This window comes from Gopherus flavomarginatus, chromosome 22, assembly GCF_025201925.1.
Source record: "Gopherus flavomarginatus isolate rGopFla2 chromosome 22, rGopFla2.mat.asm, whole genome shotgun sequence".
NCBI classification, from domain to species: Eukaryota; Metazoa; Chordata; order Testudines; family Testudinidae; genus Gopherus; species Gopherus flavomarginatus.
In genome coordinates this window covers 888,649-910,914 of record NC_066638.1, presented here as the reverse complement: position 1 = coordinate 910,914, position 22,266 = coordinate 888,649, and the positions used below count along the sequence as shown (strand labels likewise).

The window sequence follows — 22,266 nt, the reverse complement described above, 5'->3', positions numbered from 1 at the left end:
TCTCTGTCGTTACCTGTGATGGGCTTTGCGCAGGCGCTGCATTTCTTGGCATAGAGGTTCCCAAAGCACTTGACACAGTAGGGGTTGTCCTCCTGGGAGGTGAACTGCTGGCCTGCCAAGGGAACCTTGCAACCAGTGCAGACAAAGCACTCCTTGTGCCAGGGCTCGTCACGGTAAGTCACTCCTCCCTTGGTCAGCGACTGGGGAAGGGAGAGCAGCAGTTACACCCATACATCCCTGAAGAGCTGCTGCAGGCAGCCCAGGGAGCACGGAGCGCCTGGCGGTTATAAAGATCTCAGCCTCTGGAGCCCTTTCCATAGGGACACTGACGAGGCTGGACGCAAGGCCAACACACATTCCATGAGCGCACTGCAGTTAACATGAGACCCCTTCCCAAGCCAGGCAAAGGAACTCAACTGGACCCTCCGCAACCACTGAGCCGCACAGAGCCACGGCGGGCCTGGCACTAAGGGGAGCCCTCGGCTGTCTCCAGAGCAGGGGGTGATGCTGACACATCAGGCAGCAGACAGTCTCCAAACCAGGCACATAGACTTGCCTCAGCTTGCAGATCTCGACAGCACTCAACAAAGCCTTCTGGAGAGGCATGGAGAGTAGCATCCCCTGTGACAAGGGCAGGGGAGGGAGCCCAGCCACATCCACCCCTTTATTATTACTGGGTGGGTGCTGGCAGCGCACTGGGTGCAGTCCTGCCGGCCTAGATCCAGGGGAACACAGACACGATTCTGCCCTTAGTAAGCTGGGTTTCATCCAGAAGGGATCATGGAATAGCACCCCATCTCCTATGCCTGGGACCACTTTCCACGGAGACCAGCAGCTGTCCCAGGAGGATCTCATCTAAGAGAAGTGAAGCCCCTGCGGGGTCACCGAAGGAAGCACTGTGCTGGCAAGCCAGCGTTACCTTTTTGCAACGAGTGCAGCGGGGGGCAAACTTGCTCTCATAACAGGGGACGCAATAATAATCCTTCTTGTCTGGGATAAAGGACCGCGACCCGATGGGCTGCTGACAGCTGCTGCAGATGAAGCAATGCTCATGCCAGGTTTGTCCATTGTATTCCAGTTTCCGGGATCCTAGAAATGAAGCAGGTCTGGGCTCAGGGCACCACTGGGAGACAGCAGCTGCACCTTCAGACAGGCTCAGCAAGTGGCATGTCCTCAAATCAACAACGATCTTCAGAGATGGAGCCTTGTGTCCTGAACTCATCTCAAACCTGGGAAGGCGGGCCTGGGGCTAGCGTTTCCTACCTGTGGACAGAAAGCTAGTGCCCAGAGGCCTGTTCCTGCCCCACGTCCTAATACAGTCACTCCACATGGGGCAGTTCTCCCTTCATAGGGAGCGTCACCAGCCAAGCCTCTTAGCACGGGAGAGCTCGAGACACCAGAGGGCCTGGGGGTAACACAGGCAGGCAATGCCCAAGGGGCCTGGCACAGCCCCAGCCCCAAAAGGCTGGGTTTCCAGCAGCCTTTAGCCAGTCACTCCCTGTCTGAGGCCACAAGGGCCCCCAGAGACAGGGCAGGGGATGCTCCAGAGCCTCTGGAGCTGCCTCCCCACATTCTCCTCTTCCATGGTCCTCCCCCAACACGGAGCCCATAGACAAGAGCTGCAGGGGAGATCACAGTTCTGGGTCCCCGATAAGGGCCTCATGTCTGCTCAGCAGAGGGGAGCAAGCACCAGTCCTCTCTGTACAGGTACGACATGTCCCTGGGCTCTTGCCTGGCACCCACAGGGCCCTGCCCCTGGCTGGGATGATAGGAGGGCAGCTGCCAGCCCAGCAGAGCCGGCCAAGGCCCAGGGGAGCCTCTGTCTCCTGCCAACAACCACACCCCAGAGCCTTACCTGGCATGACTGTCTTCTCACACGCGACGCACTTGGAGGAGAACTCGCTGCAGTAGCAGTCGTTGCAGAGCAGCTCCTCGTCCTGGCAGGTGAAAGGCTCGTCGGCCAGAGAGCGCTCGCAGCGGAAGCACCGGAAGCACTGCTCGTGATAATGGCGATCCTCGTAGTACAGCTCCTGGGAGAGAGCGCGGGGGTGTCACCCACGGGGAGCTGGGGGGCAGGCCCCACTTGGGCGCAGCCCCCAGCCCCTCACTCGCCCACGGGGAGCTGGGAGGCAGGCCCCACTTGGGCGCAGCCCCCAGCCCCTCACTCGCCCACGGGGAGCTGGGGGGCAGGCCCCACTTGGGCGCAGCCCCCAGCCCCTCACTCGCCCACGGGGAGCTGGGGGGCAGGCCCCACTTGGGCGCAGCCCCCAGCCCCTCACTCGCCCACGGGGAGCTGGGGGGCAGGCCCCACTTGGGCGCAGCCCCCAGCCCCTCACTCGCCCACGGGCAGGTGGGGGGCAGGCCCCACTTGGGCGCAGCCCCCAGCCCCACACTCGCCCACGGGGAGCTGGGAGGCAGGCCCCACTTGGGCGCAGCCCCCAGCCCCTCACTCGCTCACGGGGAGCTGGGGGGCAGGCCCCACTTGGGCGCAGCCCCCAGCCCCTCACTCGCCCACGGGGAGGTGGGGGGCAGGCTCCACTTGGGCGCAGCCCCCGGGCTCTCACTCACCCTGCAGTCGTGGCCAATCAGCTCCTTGCATTCCTCGCAGGTGTTAGCAAAGTGGGCATCATAGCAGGGGATGCAGTAGGGACCCATGTCCATCTGGATGTACTTCCGCCCATACAGGGACTCCTTGCAGTTGTCGCAGTCGAAACCTTCCGTCATGGTGTCGACCTGAGAGCCTCCCACACCTACTGGGGAAAACCACATAGGTCAGCATCTGCTCAGAGCCTCAGCGATGCAAAGGGCTGAGCCTCCACCAACTCCCTTGCCACATCCGGAGGTGAGGGGCACAGACATGGGCGCGTGCCCAGGCTGCTCATTATGCTCAGGCAGCATTGCACTGAACTGAGCCTGGCTGCACATGGCCAGCATGGGGCACGAGCCGCTGCTCCTGCTCATGAACAACACAACCTGTGTTTCCAGAAATGGTCAGGTGTGGGGTGGAGAGCACTTTCCGCTTGCACATGACGCGGAGCCAGCAATCAGAACGTGCATACACCTGTCACCAGGCCCTGCACGGAGAAAGCCTGACTGGGGAACATGTGACTGAGCTGGTCGCTGGATGACGCAGGGTCATGGGCTCCTGGCTGCAATCGTCGGGACAGCATGCAACACACAAGAAGATTGCACACAAAATCGTTCCCGTTTTTGGTCAAATACATTTTTGGACTGAACTGCGTGACCAACTGGGAGTGTGCATGAGCCCGACAGAGGGATAAACAGTCAATCCTCTCGCAGACCCAAATCAGTGATTAGCCTCCCACCCGGAGCCTAGGATGGGATTGGTTCCTGCACTACATCTTCTAGTGCTTTGCCTGAGCTAGTTTCTAACATCTCAAGTTTTGAAGCTTCCAAATGGCTCTAAAGCAGACGAACAGGAGAGCATCGAGCACAAGTCAGGTGCCCAGTCATTTGGCCAGTACAAAGACATTTCTAATCAAAGTCACATCCCCAGAATCCTCCCTGGGAGCCTATTTCCAAAGTACAAGCCCCTTGCTGTACATGCATGTTTGCACACGTGAAAGCACAAGACATTCTCTGGCTTTGCTTCGGGAGAAGCTGGTTTACGAGAGCTGTTACTGGCCCTATTTCTCTCCAAGGTATAAGGGTTTGTCTACACCTGGAGTTACTCCAGAATAGCTATAAATTTACAGCCAGCCTTAATCCGAATCAACTTTCAAGCGTAGGCAAGCTTATGGTGTTTATACCAGACCCATTTAGCTGCAGAGAGCCAGGCTTTGCAATCCTCTGGACGAACCCAGTGGATCAGAAGAGTTACTACAGTGCGTTGAGGGATAAATTCCAGAACAGGACAGGGGAACAATCGCAAGTTCCTCTGCATCTCAGGCTGCGGCAGTTGCCTTCCCGATGTTGGGCTGAAACCAGCCAGGGCCAGCACTGGGAAAGAAAAGGCTGCTCTGGCTTGCACAGCATGAGTCATCAGGGCTATTCATGGGCCTGTGATTAGGCTTCCCAGCTGCTGCTGAGTCTTGCCGCACGCAGAGATAGCGCTGCTGCTGGTGAATAAGGCGACGTTCCTGCCCAGCTATGTGACAGACAGATTGGAACAAAGTCCCTTCTCAGACCCGCTGCTGCTTCCCCCTCAGCTTCTGTCCGCTCTTCCAACCCCCTTCCTACCACAGCAGCAATGGGGTCCCCTGCACATGGCTGCAGGAGTGTGGGGAGATTTACACACAGAGCCCTCGCCACATGCCAGCCAGTAGCAGAGCTACTAAGGGAACTGCTCTGCCAGTCGTCCCTGTCCATATCCCACACACCCCTCCCCACCGCAGCTGCATCCTGGGGCAGTGAGTTTATGGCAGCAGGAGCGACTAGCTCCAAGTCACCAGCTGTGCAACTCCCCATTAGCCTCCGATACCTGCTAAAAATACCCAGGCAGCCAGGCCAGATCCCCAGGTTCACAGTGAGCAACATCGCTGCGTGTCTGGGCGAATGAAACATTTCCTGAGCTGCTCTGACGGGGGCCACCCTGTCTGCCTGGGGAGAACAGCCCCCACTCCAAAAGGTTTGCTCCCCCAGAGCGGAATCTGAGCCAGGAAGGTTAGTTTTAGAAGCGCTGCAGCCAAGCACTGCAGAAGCTGAACGAAGCCGCCCATGCCCCAGTCCTTTGGAGATGGTCCTGCTCAGGCAGGGCCCTGGGCACTGTCACTTGTTTCCCAACATACAACGTGAGTCACGCCGATGTGCTGTGGAACACGTCCAGTGCCCCCAAGGCTCACAGCGTGGAGCTTGCCTCCTTCCAGTGACCTGCTCTGTTCATGCTGGACTTTGCTTCCCAAAGTGATTTAATCCCTTCACCTGAGAGAAAGTCTATTGCTACCCCCCGCACACCTCAGAGAGAGGGACTCAAAGGGGTACCACAAGACACAACCGGGATCCCCCCCCTCCCTGTACAATACTGTAAAATCCTCAGGGCAGGGAGCTGTCTGTACTGAGTTATGAGGCTTCATGCACCTCAGTGGCCCTAGAAATAGCAGCTTGGAGTGTAACTGAAAGGGAAGAAGGCAGGTCCAGAGGGTAGGCCATGCCACTGGAGCAGAACTCAAAAGGCCTGTGTTCAATTCCCAGCCATGCCAGAGACTTCCTGTGTGACCCCGGGCAGGTCCACCATCTCTCTGGGGCTCAACTCCCCCGAAACAGGGGAACAAGATCCCAGAGATACTGAGAGAAAAAAGCCCACGAATGATCGCAAGACGCTCAGATGCCACAGCAATGGGCTCACATAAGGACCTAGAGAAACAGAGCTGTTGTTCTTCTAAGTGTGTGTACTCCTGCTCTTTGATCTCAAATAGCAATCCTTCCCGAGACCCAACAGCACTCAGTGATGACAGGAGAAAACCAGACTGGTAGGATCTCAGCTCCAGGACAAGGTGTTTCTGTGTTGGAGAGTGATTTGCCAAATCAAACTCCATCTCTCCGCTGCAGCTGCGCCAACGTTCTGTTCTTGGTTTTGATCATGTCTCTCAAAAAAAGAGTTCCAGGACAGGGACATTCCAATCTCAAATAGCGTCTCTCGTTTGGCGGCCTCTCAACGTAGGCTGTTTCCTGCCCAACCCCCTTTCTCCCTGAACCACACTGGAGACGGCTGCCAGCAGAGAATGCCACTAAGGGCCTGCCTGCATTACTGATTTTGCATAGGAATAGGTACAACAGTGCAAGCCCCTGTGTAAATGCACTGCACTGGTGTAACGGAGGGCTGAGACAGTGCCACTTGACCCAGTTCAGACCACAGTGCATCTCCACTGGGGGCTGGCATGCACCAGCAAAGCTACATCAGTGCAAAAATCCTTAATATAGACAAAGCACTTAGGTGGGACCCAAAGCCACTTTCTTTGCAGGCACATGGGAAGAGTGCTGGGAAGAGGAAGAGATGCAAACTGCACAAGCCCTTTGAAAATGGTACTTGAACAACTTGCTCAAAGGACTGTCCCCATCTGTAATATACACATAACCCACTGGCAGAGTGTTCACAGTCACCTCCAGCAGCTACTTTATTAGAGGATAACAGCCTACTACTGGCACCTGTGCTGCAATGTTGAAGGCTCCAGGTGCAGATCTTGCTGACTCCCTGTGAGAGGGGATGTTATAAGCATCTCTCTGAACTGCATCCAGTGGCAAGACCCTCGTCCCCATCCATGTCATGTGGCCTTAGTGCTGGCTAGCCAATTGCTGTTGCACTTCCTCCACCACTTTCCCCCTCCTTGGGGTTACTGCTTCTCAGAGTCCGTCCGTCCACCTATGTCTGCCGCACAGAAGTCTTGCAAGGCAGAGTGCACTGCTAAAAGGGTGTCAGCACTGCACTACTGGAGCTAAACTCTTATTCTCCAGGTTGGACAGACCACAGAATGCACAATGGCAGGACAGCAAGCCCCAGGGCTGTCTGCGAGCAGAGACCACAGCATGGCTGGGTAGGGAGCTCGTTCCAGGGAGGGGAAGGGAGAGCAGCCGATAATGAGCCTGGGAAGTTTGCTGAGGGGTGTTTGTGTTAGATAAGCTGTTTGCTCCTTTGTTCTGGCTCTCACACACAGAGTAGGACAGAGGTGCTAAACACATGAGGATGCCAAAGCAAACACTGGAGCTCCAATAGCCAGGAGAGCCCAAGAGCAGGGAGAACAGAAGGGCAAAACAAAGAAAAAGGAGCAGGAAGCAGCTCAGCATAAAAAACGTAAGATAAAAACATTTAAAATCACACATATCAAGTTTGTAGATGACAAAAAAGTTGGGGGCAGTGGTAAGTAATGAAGAGGGCAGGTCACAGATACAGAGTGAGCTGGATCGCTTGGTGAGCAGGGCGCAAACAATGTGTTTTAATTCGGCTGAATGTAAACGTGTAAGTCTCTGACCAGAGAACGTCGGCCATCCTTACACAATGCAGCGACTCTGGAAAAGACTCGGGGTGGACAAACTCCCAGTGCAACATTGTGGCCTAAAGGGCTAATGTGAACCTGGGATGCATCCAGATGGGAATCTCAGGTAGGAGCAGAGCAGTTATTTTTCCTCTGTACTTGGCACTGGTGCGACTGCTGCTGGAATCCTGTGTCAGTTCTGGTGTTCACAGTTCATGAAGGACGTAGATAAACTGGAGGATTCAGGATTAGAAAACCTGCCTTCCAGTGACAGACACAAGGAGCTCAATCTACTTAGCTTACGAGAAGGGCAAGGGGTGGCTTGATCCCAGTCTGTAAGTATCTACATTGGGAACAAGTTTTTGATAATGGGCTCTTCAGTCTAGCAGAGAAAGGTCTAACACCATCCAATATTGGGAGCTGAAGCTACATAACTTCAGACTGGAAATAATGGTACATTTTAAAGTGAGAGTAAATAGCCATTGGAACAATTGCCAAGGGTCGTGGTGGATTCTCCATCACTGGCAATTGTAAAATCAAGACTGGATACTTTTCTAAAAGCTCTGCTCTGGGAATGCTTTTAGGGAAGTTCTTGGGCCTGTACTATGCAGGAGGTCAGATGAGATGATCATGATTGTCCCTTCTGGCCTTGGACTCTACAAATACATGAGCACAGGGAAGAAACACTCACTGCAATGCGGGGAGGAACTCGGCGTTTGTCCGGGCTAGGAGAAAAGGTGGATTTGTAAAAACATTTTTAACTGGGTTGGTCTAGAGTAAGATTTAGAAGCACGCTGTAGGTGTGTGCTAACTAACAGGTTCTGAAAGCCAAGCGTAGCCAGGACAGACTTTAAACATGCACTCAGCTGGTGAAGGGGAGATCCTAGTCAGGACAAAGCCACCAAATATAGCAGAGAACAGGAGCTAGGCTCCGCGGAGCCAGGGGCTGGGTTAACCCTCCTGCAGGGAGCCCGCCTGCTTGCACATTGCACAGTGGCCATGTAGAGTCATTTTCATTGCTTTCAACCTTATTATATTCCACAAGGAGAGAATCCCTCTCCCCTCATTAAGAGGGTTACCGGTGCCGCTCAGACTCTGAGGCAATATGGCGACAGGAAGTGGCCAGTGATAAGTTACCCTCACCACCCCGTCCCTGTTGCCTGTCATGCATGCACAGCACCTCCACCTCAGCCTACTCCAGCCTGCTCCACCTGGCCAACACTGGCTAGTGCCAAGACGGTTGTTACAGATGCATCTGACGCTATGCTACCGAGAAGCACCCTGCGGGCTGACCACTCCCATCAGTCGCAGACTGGGACGTGCCTCACTACCTGGCATCCTGGTTTGGATTTACACCCTTCCTGGGTGTAGTCACCCCACTATGCCCAGCAACAGCCAGAGAACTGCAGCTCCTGGCTCCGCTTGTCAGAATCCCTCGCACAGCTGCTCTGCTCCACAGCTGACTGATTTAACTAAAGACACATTGACTCTTTTATTACATTAATAGTGAACAAAAAAGGAGCCTGCAGGCTGGTGGCTGCTCCCTGCACCAGTGCCCCAGGCTCCAGGAGTAGCAGAGTCTGCAAACACCGTGGCCCCAAGTGAGACTCATGCAATATATCTGCCACTGAACTAGGAGAACCCAGTTCTCTCCAGGTCACACCTGATATGCAATAGACATAAACTAACCATTCAGCACACGGAGACAGCAAAATCACACAGGGTTCTAGTCACTTGTGACAATACGGGTTTATTTTTATCATGAGCTGTGCCATTCCACCTGGCAAACATGTCCTCCTCGTGGGGACAACTGGCTTTCCTCCCTCCCTTGCACACCAGTACCACGGAGTGCCAAACCAAACTCCTGAGTGGGTCCCCAGCCTTGCCTCACAAATAACCTTCTGAAAAACATGGGCCCCAAGCACAGCCAGCTTGGAACAGAGCTTGGAACAGGATAGTGTACCAGAAAGGTCAGCAAGCCACAGATGATGCACAGGAGAGACCACTTTCTAATTAGAGAGTAACACCCATGTAACACCACTCCAGTGTCACTGTCTGTTGTGACCCTGCAGGTGGCTTAGCAACGGATTGTTATATTCATGCCAGGGTCTATAGAGAGGCAGACGGGTGAGCTCAGAGGAGAAGGTGCAGCCACGGTTTGGCTTTCTGCAATGTGTAATCTGCCAGGATTTTAATCAAACTGTTGAGAAAACAATGAACTCCTGCAGCTAGAGATTTCACTTACACAAGAAAGCCAATAACCTTGTGAAACTCCCCACCGTAGTATGTTATCAGGTCCACAACCAGCTGCCATACAGAAGCCATCCTGTAGCAGCCCATACAGCTATTCCTAGGAACATGTTCATCTTTCCAAGATACAGGAATAGACCTGCCTTTGCTCATGTTTCAAGTTCCATCTATTCTATTCTGCCCAGAGTTGCCTGAACGGGGTTTGCATAATTTACTTCTAAACAAATGAGCAGGAGCAGAAATGCAGCCAGGCAGGGAGGACGAGCAATTTCCCAAATTAGGATGAGTAGGTGAGACAGGGCCCGGGGATGCCAGACTGGCAGGGGGAAGAGAATAATAGTTTCCCCTAGTTAGCTTTGCAGAAGCACTACAGCTGCTGGGGTCTGCCAGCAGATTTCTGCCTCCAGGACGAAGAGCAGCTGCTGTGTGGTGTAAGGAGCTGCTCTGACCCCTCCCAGTGAGGCTGGGAAGATTTTCAATCAGTATCACGGTTGCTGCAGCTCCCTTGTGCTAACACTGCATCCCACCCAGAACCCTGGCAAAGGCCATGCAGGCTCTCAGGCCAAGGAGACCATGTGTGGTCACATGTTTGGTTCCCTACGGGGCTCATGTGCGTCTCTGCCTCTATCTTCCGAGCCTTTGCTTGGCTTCTGACTTCACCAGCACTTGTTCTGGACACTGTTCCCCTGCCCAGCAGCCTTCAGCTTCTGACCAGGGCCCTGAGGTGGGGCCAGCTGAGCAGGCCAGGAGCAGCGTGTGCGGCAGGCTGGGAAATGAGTGGGTTCTTGCCCCATTCCCGAGTCCCCAGGAACAGCTGTAGGCTTGGTGCTGGCGCTTGGAACACCCTCGCCAGCCAGGGCTCACCAAGCCCTGCTTTCAGGAGGGCTGAGGGGCAGTCAGCCAGAAAGGCATAGGTAAGGGAATTTCATCAGGATGACTATGCCAGCCCCGGCGCTCACACAGTGCCGTTAGGGAGCTGCATTACATCAAGACTTCACTCTCCTGCTCCGGGAGCCGCTGAGTCACTTCCTGCCTTTAGATCTCACCATCAAACCTCCTCTCCAGCTTGTGCCCAGCCCTCTGAGGAGCTCTTTGCAATTCTGAGCATGAAGGGCAAGTCATGGGGTTGGGGGAAACTGCAGTTCATCATTCCCAGGGATGCACTTCCAGGGGTACTTCATCCCCACAGGCCCTGGGACTCACTCTCCCAGCCCCATTAATGCAAACAGTTAGTTCCTCAAATACATGGGGAGGGCCTGGGTTTTATTTTGCGTCATTTGCATTCCCTCAAAGCAGGGGCCAGATGGCAGCCTGCTGGCAGGAGGGTACTGAAGGAGCAGAGTCAGGACGTTGGCAGCCTGTGTGCCCCTCTCCTCTCCCACCTGTGGGGATGCACCAATGTTGGCAGCAGTGGGAAACTCCCAGAAAACGTTCACCTTAGACAAGTGCCATGTGTGGCGGGAGCCCAGCCAGAGCCCTACAATGCAGCAACTGTCCCCACTCAACCTTGCGTGAGTTCAGAGCAGCCTTGGCCCAATGCTGGGCATAGCCAATTTTGACAAGGAAACACTGTGTATTTTGAAAACCCTCCGCTGAAAAAGCAGCACTCTCACAGCCCTGGACTTGCTCAGCCGGGCAGGCATCGAAATGCCCACGGCTGCGAGCACAGGAAATAGCAGAGATTGTTTGAATTGTTCACTAAGTCACAGGGGAGCACCCGATTGTCACCAGATTTGAAGGCACACTCGGCAGGGGAATGGAGGATTTCCTCATATTCAGAGTAAGTCTCAGCAGGTGAAAGATGCACCCTGCTGTACTAGAGAGACGTGATGGTGCATACAACGTTTACACAGCACGTCTTTCCACGTACAACAGCAGAAAGGCCCAGGAAGGACATCAACTAAAGACAGGTGTGGTGAACTCGACAGGATCTCGGTGCAATGTCATAGATAGGGTGGGGGCAAAGGGCGAGATTGTTATTTGTATTACAACAGTGCCGAGTGCCTATCAGAGACTGGGGCTTCATTGTGCTCTACACAGACTGTCTTACGAGACTTCAAACCAGGCACAGTCTGAACAGATGAGACAGACGGGGGAAGGGTATCATCCCCGTTGATGGATGGGGAGCTGACGACACTTGCTCAAGGTAACACAAGGAGTCTGTGGCAAAACCAAGAACAGAAGCCAGATCTCCCAAGTCCCAGCCCAGTGCACTAGCTCCAAGGCCAGCCAGCCTGCCTCTCTTTAGAGTCCGACACATTACTATAAGTGGAAGTTTCATTTTCTTTTCACACACCAGATACAAAGTGTGTTTCCCAAAAAACAGGCCACATTGTTTAAAAATTGAAAAATACTATTTCTTTTATCATTTTTACAGTGCAAATATTTGTAATAAAAATATACACTTTGATTTCAATTACAACACAGAATACAATATATATGAAAATGTAGAAAACATCCAAAATATTTAATAAATTTCAATTTGTATTCTATTGTTTAACGGTGCAATTAAAACTGTGATTAAATCAGGATCAATTTTTTTGAGTTACTCATATGAGTTAACTGCGATTAATCGACAGCCCTAATATTAATAAATCCATATGGACTTATACACCTACTTGCGAGGATCTGAACAAAGCCATCCCTGGACTCAAAGCATAGTTAATAAGTGCCCAGTTATTAACATACATTCAGAACTACTACCTTCCTGTATTGGTGCACTGACGTGAAAACCACTCACAGCCAGAGCTTTGCTCAAGAGATTGTTTTAAACAAGATTAATGGCCAAATACAAAGTTGAGTCAGTTGGGGTAATAAGCACATTTTGTGCATTCAACAGGGAGCTGAGGATTGGAAATGTTTGAGAAGCTTGGATTGGTCAAATGGGCCATTTCACTGAAGGAGGAGATTCAAGAACACAAGAGTGAGATAGACACATTAGAACTCTCCTCTTAACAGAACAACATCCACCTAACCAGACTGTTAAGAAATCCATGGTCCCAGAATTCACCAGAGGAGATTCTGACTCAAACTCCTCCTTAGATTATTATCTAGGACAGAGAAGGGCTGGGAGGAGATGAGAGAACCAGACACGAGCTGCATTTCCTTTACACACAACACTGGTCTGCAAGAGACAAGCTGCACTGACCAAATTTACTACAAAGGAACATATAGGTTACTAAACAGGCGGCATCTGCAACTGGGGGGGTGGGAGGGGCGGCACAGGCAGAGAGCAGACCACAAAAGAGAGGTGCTACAGCCAAGTTTTAGGGACAGTGACTGAGGACTGGGATCCTGGTTTGATTGTTTTATCAGCTAGAGGGGTTGGGGCCACAATTCAGGGAAAATCCTGTTTGTAGCAATGCTTCAAAAGCAGGAAGGCAAGCACCCAATTGCTCTCTGAGCTCCTGCTCCTTCTTCCCATGCACATTAGCAACCAATCTAACAGACGGCTTTGAGCTTCGGTTTCAATATGGTAACAAGGATGTCAAAAATTCCAGTCTTCCGGATACTTCCCCTCTGGTTAGAGGGTTGCACATGCTTCTAGAAAAGGTGAGCCCTGACTTGCTTTCTCTTCCAAGAAAACCACAGTGAAACTTTGCCTAACTGCCCGAAGTGCCTAAATGATGGTGTAAACTTCAAAAATCCACCCAGGCCAATTCAGACAACCTCAGGTTCCTTTCCAGAACAACTGCCTCCATCCACAGCTACTGCATAGACCCCTGCCTGGAGGACTTCTCACCCTCTCAATAATAAATGCTAGTACCGTTCATTAAGCCAATCAGGAGAGAAGTTTTTTCATTTCAAACCCAGATTCCAAGATGGTGGAAGAGAAACATCATAGAATAGGACAAGAAAGGAACAGGGGCCTAAGACTGCCAGTTGGATGGTTTGCTGTTAGCTTCTGCAAGGAGCAGTTAAAATGCGACCAGCTTCCATACAACTCCTCCATCACCCGATTCTAAATATTTCTCTTCCTTACAAACCCTCCCAAGTCCAGCCCTGGTTCTTGAAGCATTCCTGCTACTAAGCACCCGTACTCCCCAGCAGGGCACAAACACTGCTGAGGGCAGGATTCAGGTGACTTTGGTAACTACAGCTGCGAGAAGCAGCTGATTTGCATCATGACATTCACCAGGTCACATTCCCTAGGTCTGCAAGAAGCTTCCAGAGAGACCAAGGTCTCTTCTGTCATGAGAGCTTGGGCCTCCTTAACATAGCTGGTTCCTGGGTGGTCACCTGCTCTAATGCTATGTAGTGGACTGCATTTTAAACGTGGGCGCACACAGCCTCAGGGCTTCCCTCAGCTGGAGAACATAAATGTTCCTTTTTACCAGAACCCCCCTGTACATAGAGTGAGGAGAACACTTTTCAGGGTTTCAAGGCACTTGCTCCCATCCCAGGACCCACTGATGCTGTCCCATGCACATTGCTGTATAGCACAATATTGGCAGCAACAGGGTCTGTAGCTAGTTCTCCAAGATATAGTCTCTAAGGAGAGGATCCAGGTGTCAGAGGTCACTGACGCCTTACATTGTAACTATAGTCACAACCTAGGAACATACAAAAGTCTTTTGGTGTTGCTGCTGGCATGTCATTCCAAAGGGAAAGCAGGAGGGCAAAGTGGTTGTCACACAGAAGATTTCCTTCCTGGGGCTTGGAGTCAGGATCTTTGTCAAATCACAATTTAGCCTTGCCAAACACAAGCCATTTCGTAGGTATTTACTCCTCTCCAGCAGCTTAGTTCCAGGACATTTTATAGTCTAGGTAGAAGCCCCACTGGAATGAAATGTCTTTATTTGGAAGTGGAGGTTTCTAGACATGAACTTTCACTTCCCCTGGTGATTCGGAGTGACAGGCGCATGGAGTTGACAGGCAGGGATGAGATCTCGGTAAGATCCTCCAGAAAAGACCATGCACAAGTGAAGATTAAGCTGAAGCTGGTGGGGTTGCTTGGTTTTTACCTGTGAAATTGCCAATCTGAGACTATCTTTTCCTTGCTGTTTGCCCTGGAGCATCACAGATCCATGCAGCGTATGATTTGCTGGGCGATTACAGCCTCGCCCAGGAAAGAGGGTCCATTTCATGCAGGCGACACATGCCAGAATACAAATCACACCAAGCGTTTGTGTGGAAGGAAACATACCACAGACATGGTGCAGAGAGGAACTCTGGCTCACCATTGCTTCTACAAACCTGCTACACCTTCCCCCCAAACACTGGACAGAGCCTGCCACGGTCACCAAGGAAACATTCTAGCTTCTTTTGGTTCTGAATGCGCCAGCTGACAGAGCTGGCCAGAAGTGACCCCAAGGGTTCTTCATAAAGGCTGCATTCATGCCCCCACAGCACAAAAGAGGGAACTCGACAATATCCAGGAGACCCAGCGAATGCCAACCACAGCCCTCTGGGGAAGATTTTATTAAGGAAACTAGGCGTGAAAAATGCAGAGCCCTGGTTCCACACGGGACTCTACACAAAATGACTGAATCCTGTGACAATGCTAAACTGACTTGTAAACTGTTCAGCAGAGCCAGCACGTTTTTCAAACATATAGGAAGGCACAAGCCCCCATCCCCAAAGAATTTGCATATTACATAGATTATATTATCTAGGCAATTAAAGCTTTCATTTATACCAGTGTAAATCCAGAGTCAATCTGGATTTACACCCACATAACCAAGCAAAATTTGGCCCATAAACACACAAATGCTTAGCACCTGAACACGGAAAGGCAGGATTCAGATACCCATGTCTGGAAATCTGCTCCCTGGGACACCAGCACTGGAGTGACAGAAAGCGACTAAACACGCAATCTCAGTTCACCCTAGTGCATCAGGATCCTGCAGCTCATACAGACCCCAAGGCACCCAAACATGGAGCATCAGACTCTGCTCCAATTGCTCTGTTTTCCCAACTGCTCGGGTCTTTCTCTTGGTACAGAAAATAGTGCAGAATAAAGGAATTCAATTTTGGTTCCCTAAACATCCCTCTATAGTTCTGATCACAAGCAGTGCTCTCCTTCTGGTCCTACGCTATTGGGCACTGCCATCTTCCACCCAGAGGTGGTAACATTTCAGTGGTGGGTGAAGCAATCCTTATCTAGCAACTTCTCCGAGGTGTTGTGTAGCATAGCTTTTGTAAAGCCTTCTGGGACCTGCGGATGGAAGGCATTATGTATGTCACACACGTGGGTGTGAGAGGAGCTGCTTTGGGCATGCACATGAAAAAACATCCATTTGAGTTTGTGGCTCAGCTGCATCGTGTGGCTGTAACTGCACTGCAGGCACCCTGTGTGCATGTGTTGAAAAGCAATTCAACTTCTGCAGCGCTGCAAACCTGCTGCATCTGAATCCAAACTCCCTTTTTAAAAATCATTTCCAGAGGGGCTGGGAGCTCTTTTGTTGACTAAGGGCCTGGTCAACTTCAGTTTTACAACAAAACACAAGTTTTGAGAGATAGGAGCATCAAAGGGCCTCTGAAACAGCTGCATTTTAGTTTTTAAGCATTATTATTAAAGGCCAAATGGATTTCTCCCCCAAATTTGGTCAAAATAGTCACTCCTGAGTTGACTCCTTATTTTCTGAGGAGGAACAGTTCGTTTAAATACCCAGTTGTACCACACCTGCACTAATAGTGTGCACTGCTCTCTGTGCCATTGCCACTGGCAGAGCTGTGCTCCTCTGGGGCGTGAAATCACCCAGGGCCAGGGAAGAGCAGGGCACAAGGCGGCTGATGGGCTACAGAAAGGTGGGCACATCGGGTAGAGGTCTTGTGTTCAAGCACACCAGCCTTCCACCCAAACTTCTACCCACCAGCAGGTCTCTGCTGCCATTTGGCTGGTAACTGCAGGTCTCTGGCTCTGTACTAGCTCTCTTTATTGAGGCTCCTTTAAAGAGTAAAGGAGGTCTCTACTGAAAGCATGTATTACAGCTGCTAGCGTCCCTCAAAAGCAAAGGAAATTACAGCTCTGTAACCCCAGTATGCCTACAGCTTCTAATTCTGGTGAAGTACCAAGTCCTGGGAAGGGAAGTAGGCTCGGGTTACCATCCCAATAAATGGCTTCTTGTGGTCTGAACCAAAATTTAGACCATCTGTTGCCTGGGAGTCACTGCACGTGCCAGCTGCAGAGTTCCTGGCTGCCGCTCTCCTGCAAAAAGGTAACATACTCCAAGGGCAGGATTGCTCAGCTTTGCAGCAGGTCAGGAAATTACTGAGTGGAGACAGACATGGGAGCACAGGAACCAGGGAGACGGTTTCTTTACGTCACCACTACACTGCCAGGGAAGAGCTGAAATGAGTTTACATCTGCAAGGCTGACACAATCCAGACACTGAGAGCTGGATCCAGTGTCATCTGGCGTCAATTACGCTTACAGTACGGACCTGAGACGCTTGAAAATCAGTCGCCTTTGTTAGCAACACTTCTTGTTTGTACTATTTTTTAAAATTTAGTCTAAAATGCTGAGCATTGTAAACAAAAACTCATCCATTACTCAAAGGCAAACTGGCTTTTGCTATCAAGATTTATTTTGGATAAACGCTGCTCAGAGCTATTTATTTCTGAGAACGGGAAGTGGGAAGCACGTCACTTCTTGCACAACTGCTTTGACGCTGCTGCGGCACCTCGTGAGATGGAGACTTTGGCATCTATAGCGGGGGGGGGGGAGCTTTTTGCCAACTTGAGAGGCAAAACTACACAGCCACTATGGACACATTTCAGAGTAGCAGCCATGTTGGTCTGTATTCACAAAAAGAACAGGAGTACTTGTGGCACCTTAGAGACCAACAAATATCCAGGTGCCCGCACTTAACGTTAAGGAGTTGGAATTCAAACCTCCAGTATCTGCTCCTCTGCAGTCCAGATGCTGCATGACCTCACAGAACTAGAGCTACCTGCCACCACACCCACAGAAAGCATTTGTGTTTGGGCAACAAGCAGCATCTAGCACTGATTCTTCATCTCTTTCAGAGATCTTTGGTGCAGGGACCATGTTCTCATCTCTCTTTAAAGTGCCCTGCAGAGTTATGAAAACAGAAAAGCAGACTGCTGCCTGTTTCCCGCACTACGTTCTCACACTGAGGTAACAACAATGGTACAGAGCTGGTGTTTACTGAGATGTAAAGGGGTAGTAGTAAAAAGCAGCAAGGGAAATGTGTATGAAACAGATTTACTTTTCAGGACAATGGGATATGTATAGGACAACATTTTATCTAGGAGAGACGCAGCTCGCCATGTTCTCAAGGTAAAGGCCAGGAAGGGTTCACACCCTGTGAGGTGAAGAAATGATCCTTTTCTTATTTGTAAAGACGACGTGCTGTGCTCACACATTGAAAACGACAATGCCTCCTCTGTTCACGGCAAGGCACATGGTGCAACAGCCAGTGGAGAACGGCCACAGAGCAAGGCAGTTTGGTTACAGTTAAAAAGTTCCCAAGTTTATTTGCTTGCTCATATGTTTGTAGGATCAGGACCTCCAGTTCAACACTGGAAGTAATGGAGATCCCAGCATGCTAATAACCAGCCCTCTGTTCTCCCATCAAACAGAGAACACACTATCTGAATGCAGTATTTGTGGCAAGCCATCCACAATAACAATAACTCAGCCAGACCAATACTCTCACTGCAGCAGAAAGTTCCGCTGGCTTGTTGAATGCAATGGATCTGATTAAAACTCAACACGATCCCAACAGCCACAACGACCTCAGGAGCAACGGACAGACTGACTCTCTCAATGACTCATACTGGAATCGGTTACAGCAGGTGCTGTGAGAAAAACCGCTCACCGGTAAATCACCACTTCACTAGCAAAACATTTAAGTGCTTGCCCAGAAACAAAAGCAGCCACATCACAAACCAGAGGGTGACATCAACACAGGATTAGCGTTTCCTCCCCAGGTTCATGTTTCACTACATGAGGCTGGATGTTAAAGTTCCTCTAAAAGTGTCCACATTAGACAAAGTCCCTGGGTCTGGTTTTGTGGGTTTCTGAACCCCTTTCATCTCTCACTAGCACTCAGACAAGAGGGAGAGAGCAAACAGGAAGGGTTCCCTAATCTAAAATAAATTGCTAACAAAAATCATCATACTAACCTAATGAGCCTCATTCTAGCGAGGTCAATGGCAAAACTCCCACTAACATCAGTGGCGCCGGATCAGGCCCTATATTACTTCAACAGAAGGCACTACTTGGGACCTGGTTCTTCAGAGGGGTATGTAGAGCCAGAGACCCTTGTCCAGAACCAGAGCTCTGCAGACTCTTTCAAAATTCAGACTTCCACATGTTGACAATCTGAAGCCATAATGGTCCTGTTCACTTTAGTTCCATCACTGCCTGTGGCAAGAGTCAAGTTTGTACACGTAAAGCCTAATCTCTTCAACAGACTGAACTACATTTGGGATTTCCCACATGCGGCCCAGGGCCGCTCAGCTGCTCAGAGCGATGTGCACGATGTGTCCATTCAAGCTCAGTGCTCATCTCTCACTGGCTTACATGATGGGTTTGTGTAGGGCTGGAAAATACACACACAACGTAGCTTCTCTTGGTCGGAATTCCTTGCAGTGTATTGTACACTCAAGACTAATTACGCCTCTTGAGTGAGTGCACAATTATTCTGCATACTCCAGAACTCTCTGAATTGGGGACCAAGGCATACATTGAGTTAATGGCAGCCACTCAACTATACCCAGGTGTGATGCAGTAGGGACTGTCTGTGTGGGGAGTGGGAGAGCAGGGGAGGACTTTAGGAGATGGACGATGCCAGAGCCTGTAACCTGAGCTAGGTAAGGGAGGGGAAAGGTCAACACCTTTGCCCGGGAAGGGGACAAAGGAAGGGAGTGGCAGGAGGGAAGCAGTTGGAGTTTGGGGCTTGGGGCTGTGTGGGCGGAATTCAGGGTATCCTAGCTAGGATCCAAGCACCCTGAAAGCCCAGAAGGACTCGGTGGAGGGGTCCTGACTGTGCCTGCAAGCTCTGCTGTAACCTGTGTTCCTGTTGTCCAATAAACCTTCTGTTGTACTGGCTGGCCGAGAGTCACTGTGGGTCCCAGGAAGAGGGGTGCAGGGCCGGACTCCCCCACACTCCGTGACAACTGGTGGCAGCGGCGGGAGATACTGCACCCCGTGGACGGCGCTTCCTGCAGTAAGTGACTGGGGAGCAGTAAAACGAAGGGGTGGTTAACCCCTGGGAGTGTGTGCCCAGTGAGAAGGACTTTGCAGTAACAGGGTCCCCCGGGGGATTGCAGCGAGCGGTCCCAGGGGCGGAGGAGTCTGCAGCTCGACCCTGGCAGAGAGGTGGTGACCTCAAGAAGGGCTGGTGCACTAGGGGTCCCCCTGGAAACCGTGGGGAGCGGCGAGCACCCCGGCCTGTGAGTGGTCAGCAGGAAGATGTATGCCAAGCGGCGCAAGTGCGACCTGCTAGAGCTGTGCAAGCAGAGGGGGCTGCACCCAGGGAGACGCACCAAGGACCAGCTGATTGCCCAGCTGGAGGAGGGAGACCGCATGAATGAACGGAGCCCTGTCTCTGAGGGAAGCAGCCGAGCAGATGCAGCGCAGGCACCAGTGTCTGTCCCCGCTGGGAGTGGTCAGCCGGCGGACGAGGGCTTCCCGAGACCCCCCCTTCCTAGGCGTAGAGGAAGGGCGGGGAGGAGCCCAGTGTATACCGAGGGCACCGTGACACCCCCGGCCAGCAGGGGATCTGCCCGGCGAAGCTCACCCCCCAGCAGGGGATCCTCCCGGCAACGCTCGGCATCCGTGGAGCGGATGCGGCTGGAATATGAAAGGGAGCTGAGACGGGAGGAGCTCGAGTTAAAGAGGCGAGAGCTGGAGGAGAAGGCGAAACAGCGTAAACATGAGGAGAACCAGCGTAAACATGAGGAGAACCAGCGTAAACATGAGGAGAACCAGCGCCAGCGTGAGTGGGAGGAGAAGGAGAAACAGCGTAAACATGAGCTGGACCTGGCCCGGCTGAAGAGCAGTGAGGCTCCAGCTGCGGTGAGTGAGGGGGGACCCAAGCCTACAAAGAGCTTTGATAAGCACTTGCTGCCCCGGCGTAAGGAGGGGGAGGACATAGATACCTTCCTGACGGCCTTTGAGAATGCCTGCGAGCTGCACAGGGTTGACCCTGCAGACAGGATTGCAGTTCTCACCCCCTTACTGGACTCCACAGCCGTGGAGGTGTACAGCCGACTGAAAGGGGCGGAGGCAGGGGACTATGAACTGTTCAAACAGGCCCTGCTCCGCGAGTTTGGGCTGACTCCTGAGATGTACCGGAAAAAGTTCCGGAGCCAGCGTAAAACCCGTGAGGTCACATACCTACAACTGGTCAACCGGGCGCAGGGGTATGCCCGCAAGTGGACAGCTGGGGCCCAAACTAAAGAGGTCCTGCTTGACCTATTCATACTGGAGCACCTGTACGAGCAGTGCCCGTCCGACCTGAGGCTGTGGTTGATGGACCAGAAGCCGGAGAACCCGCAGCACGCAGGCCAGCTGGCCGACCAATTTGTGGACAGTCGGGCAGGGGATGGCAGGGAGGAGTCTCGAAGGAGCAGGCCTGCCTCAACGCAGAGAGAGAGTCAACATGGGACCTCCCAAAGGGGGCCTATGGAGAACCCCCCCAAAAGGGGAACATCCAGCGGCAGGTCCCTCCGACCCACTCAAGGGGACCCACGAGATATGGGCTGCTATCGCTGTGGCCAACGAGGTCACATACGGGCCCAGTGCCCCAAGCTCAGGGACAGACCAAGCGGACCCAACCCGCAGAGGGTGGACTGGGTAAAAACCCAATCGGAGGAGGGGCTACATTCCCAGGAAAGGGGGGTTGGCAACATACCACCTATGGATGCTCCCGGTTCCGGGTTTTTGGTTTACCGGGTGGGCGCGGGGCTGCCCCTCCGGAAAGAGTGCATTGTTTCCCTGGAAGTGGATGGGAGGAAGGTCACTGGGTACTGGGACACGGGCGCAGAGGTGACGCTGGCCCGGCCCGAGGTGGTGGCCTCAGATCGGATGGTGCCCGACACCTACCTGACCCTGATGGGCGTGGGCGGGACCCCATTCAAGGTACCCGTGGCAAGGGTACACCTGAAATGGGGGGCCAAGGAGGGCCCCAAAGATGTGGGGGTACACCAATATTTGCCCACTGACGTGTTAATGGGAGGGGACCTTGAGGACTGGCCTAGTAACACCCAGAGTGCCCTGGTCGTGACTCGTAGTCAGAGTCGGCAAATGGCACTGCACCCCGAAAACGGGGAAGGTACTCGACCTGAGGTGCAGGACCCTAACTCAGGGAGCGGGGAACGCCCAGGGGCACGGTGCAGAGAGGCTGCGGCCTCAGACCCAGCCAGCAAGAGAGAGCCGGTCCCCATTTCTGTCCCAGCTGCTGAGTTCCAGGCCGAGTTGCAGAAAGATCCCTCCTTGCGGAAGCACAGGGACCGGGCTGACCTTAGTGCGGTACAGACCATGAGGAGAGGTTGCAAGGAGAGGTTCCTGTGGGAGAAGGGGTTCCTGTACCGAGAATGGGCTCCCCCAGGGGAAGTAGAGTCATGGGGGATCAGGAGGCAGCTGGTGGTTCCCCAGAAGTTCCGTCACAAGCTGTTGTATCTGGCCCATGACATCCCTCTCGCAGGGCACCAGGGAATCCGGCGCACCAGGCAGAGGCTGCTACAGAACTTTTACTGGCCTGGGGTCTTTACCCATGTCCGACAGTACTGCCAATCCTGTGACCCCTGCCAGAGGGTGGGGAAGGCCCGGGACAAGGGGAAAGCGGCTTTGAGGCCTTTACCCATCATAGAAGAACCTTTCCAGAAGGTGGCCCTGGACATAGTGGGACCTCTCAGCAAGATGACCCGGTCAGGGAAGAAATACATCCTGGTGGTGGTGGATTTTGCCACTCGCTACCCCGAGGCGGTGGCCTTGTCCTCTATCGAAGCAGACACAGTGGCAGATGCGCTGCTGACAATTTTCAGCCGGGTGGGGTTCCCCAAGGAGGTCTTAACGGACCAGGGGTCCAACTTCATGTCGGCCCTGCTCCGGTCCTTATGGCAGAAATGTGGGGTCCAGCACAACTGGGCCTCAGCGTATCACCCCCAGTCC

The 22,266-nt window shown here is 52.5% G+C and overlaps 1 protein-coding gene across 2 annotated transcripts in view; it reads right to left on the bottom strand.

Moving 5' to 3' along the window:
• The window catches only part of FHL3 (four and a half LIM domains 3), a 47,063-nt gene that overhangs the window by 2,399 nt on the left and 22,398 nt on the right, over positions 1 to 22,266 (bottom strand). Inside the window, exons 2-5 of one of the 2 annotated variants that reach the window (XM_050932138.1) lie at positions 2,569 to 2,753; positions 1,856 to 2,030; positions 920 to 1,089; positions 14 to 200 (exon numbers count right to left, since the gene is read on the bottom strand). In XM_050932138.1, coding sequence (XP_050788095.1) covers positions 14 to 200; positions 920 to 1,089; positions 1,856 to 2,030; positions 2,569 to 2,724 — 688 coding nt within the window. In that variant the 5' untranslated portion in view covers positions 2,725 to 2,753. The remainder of the gene's footprint in view (positions 1 to 13; positions 201 to 919; positions 1,090 to 1,855; positions 2,031 to 2,568; positions 2,754 to 22,266) is intronic. The other variant, XM_050932137.1, reaches the window with a different exon arrangement.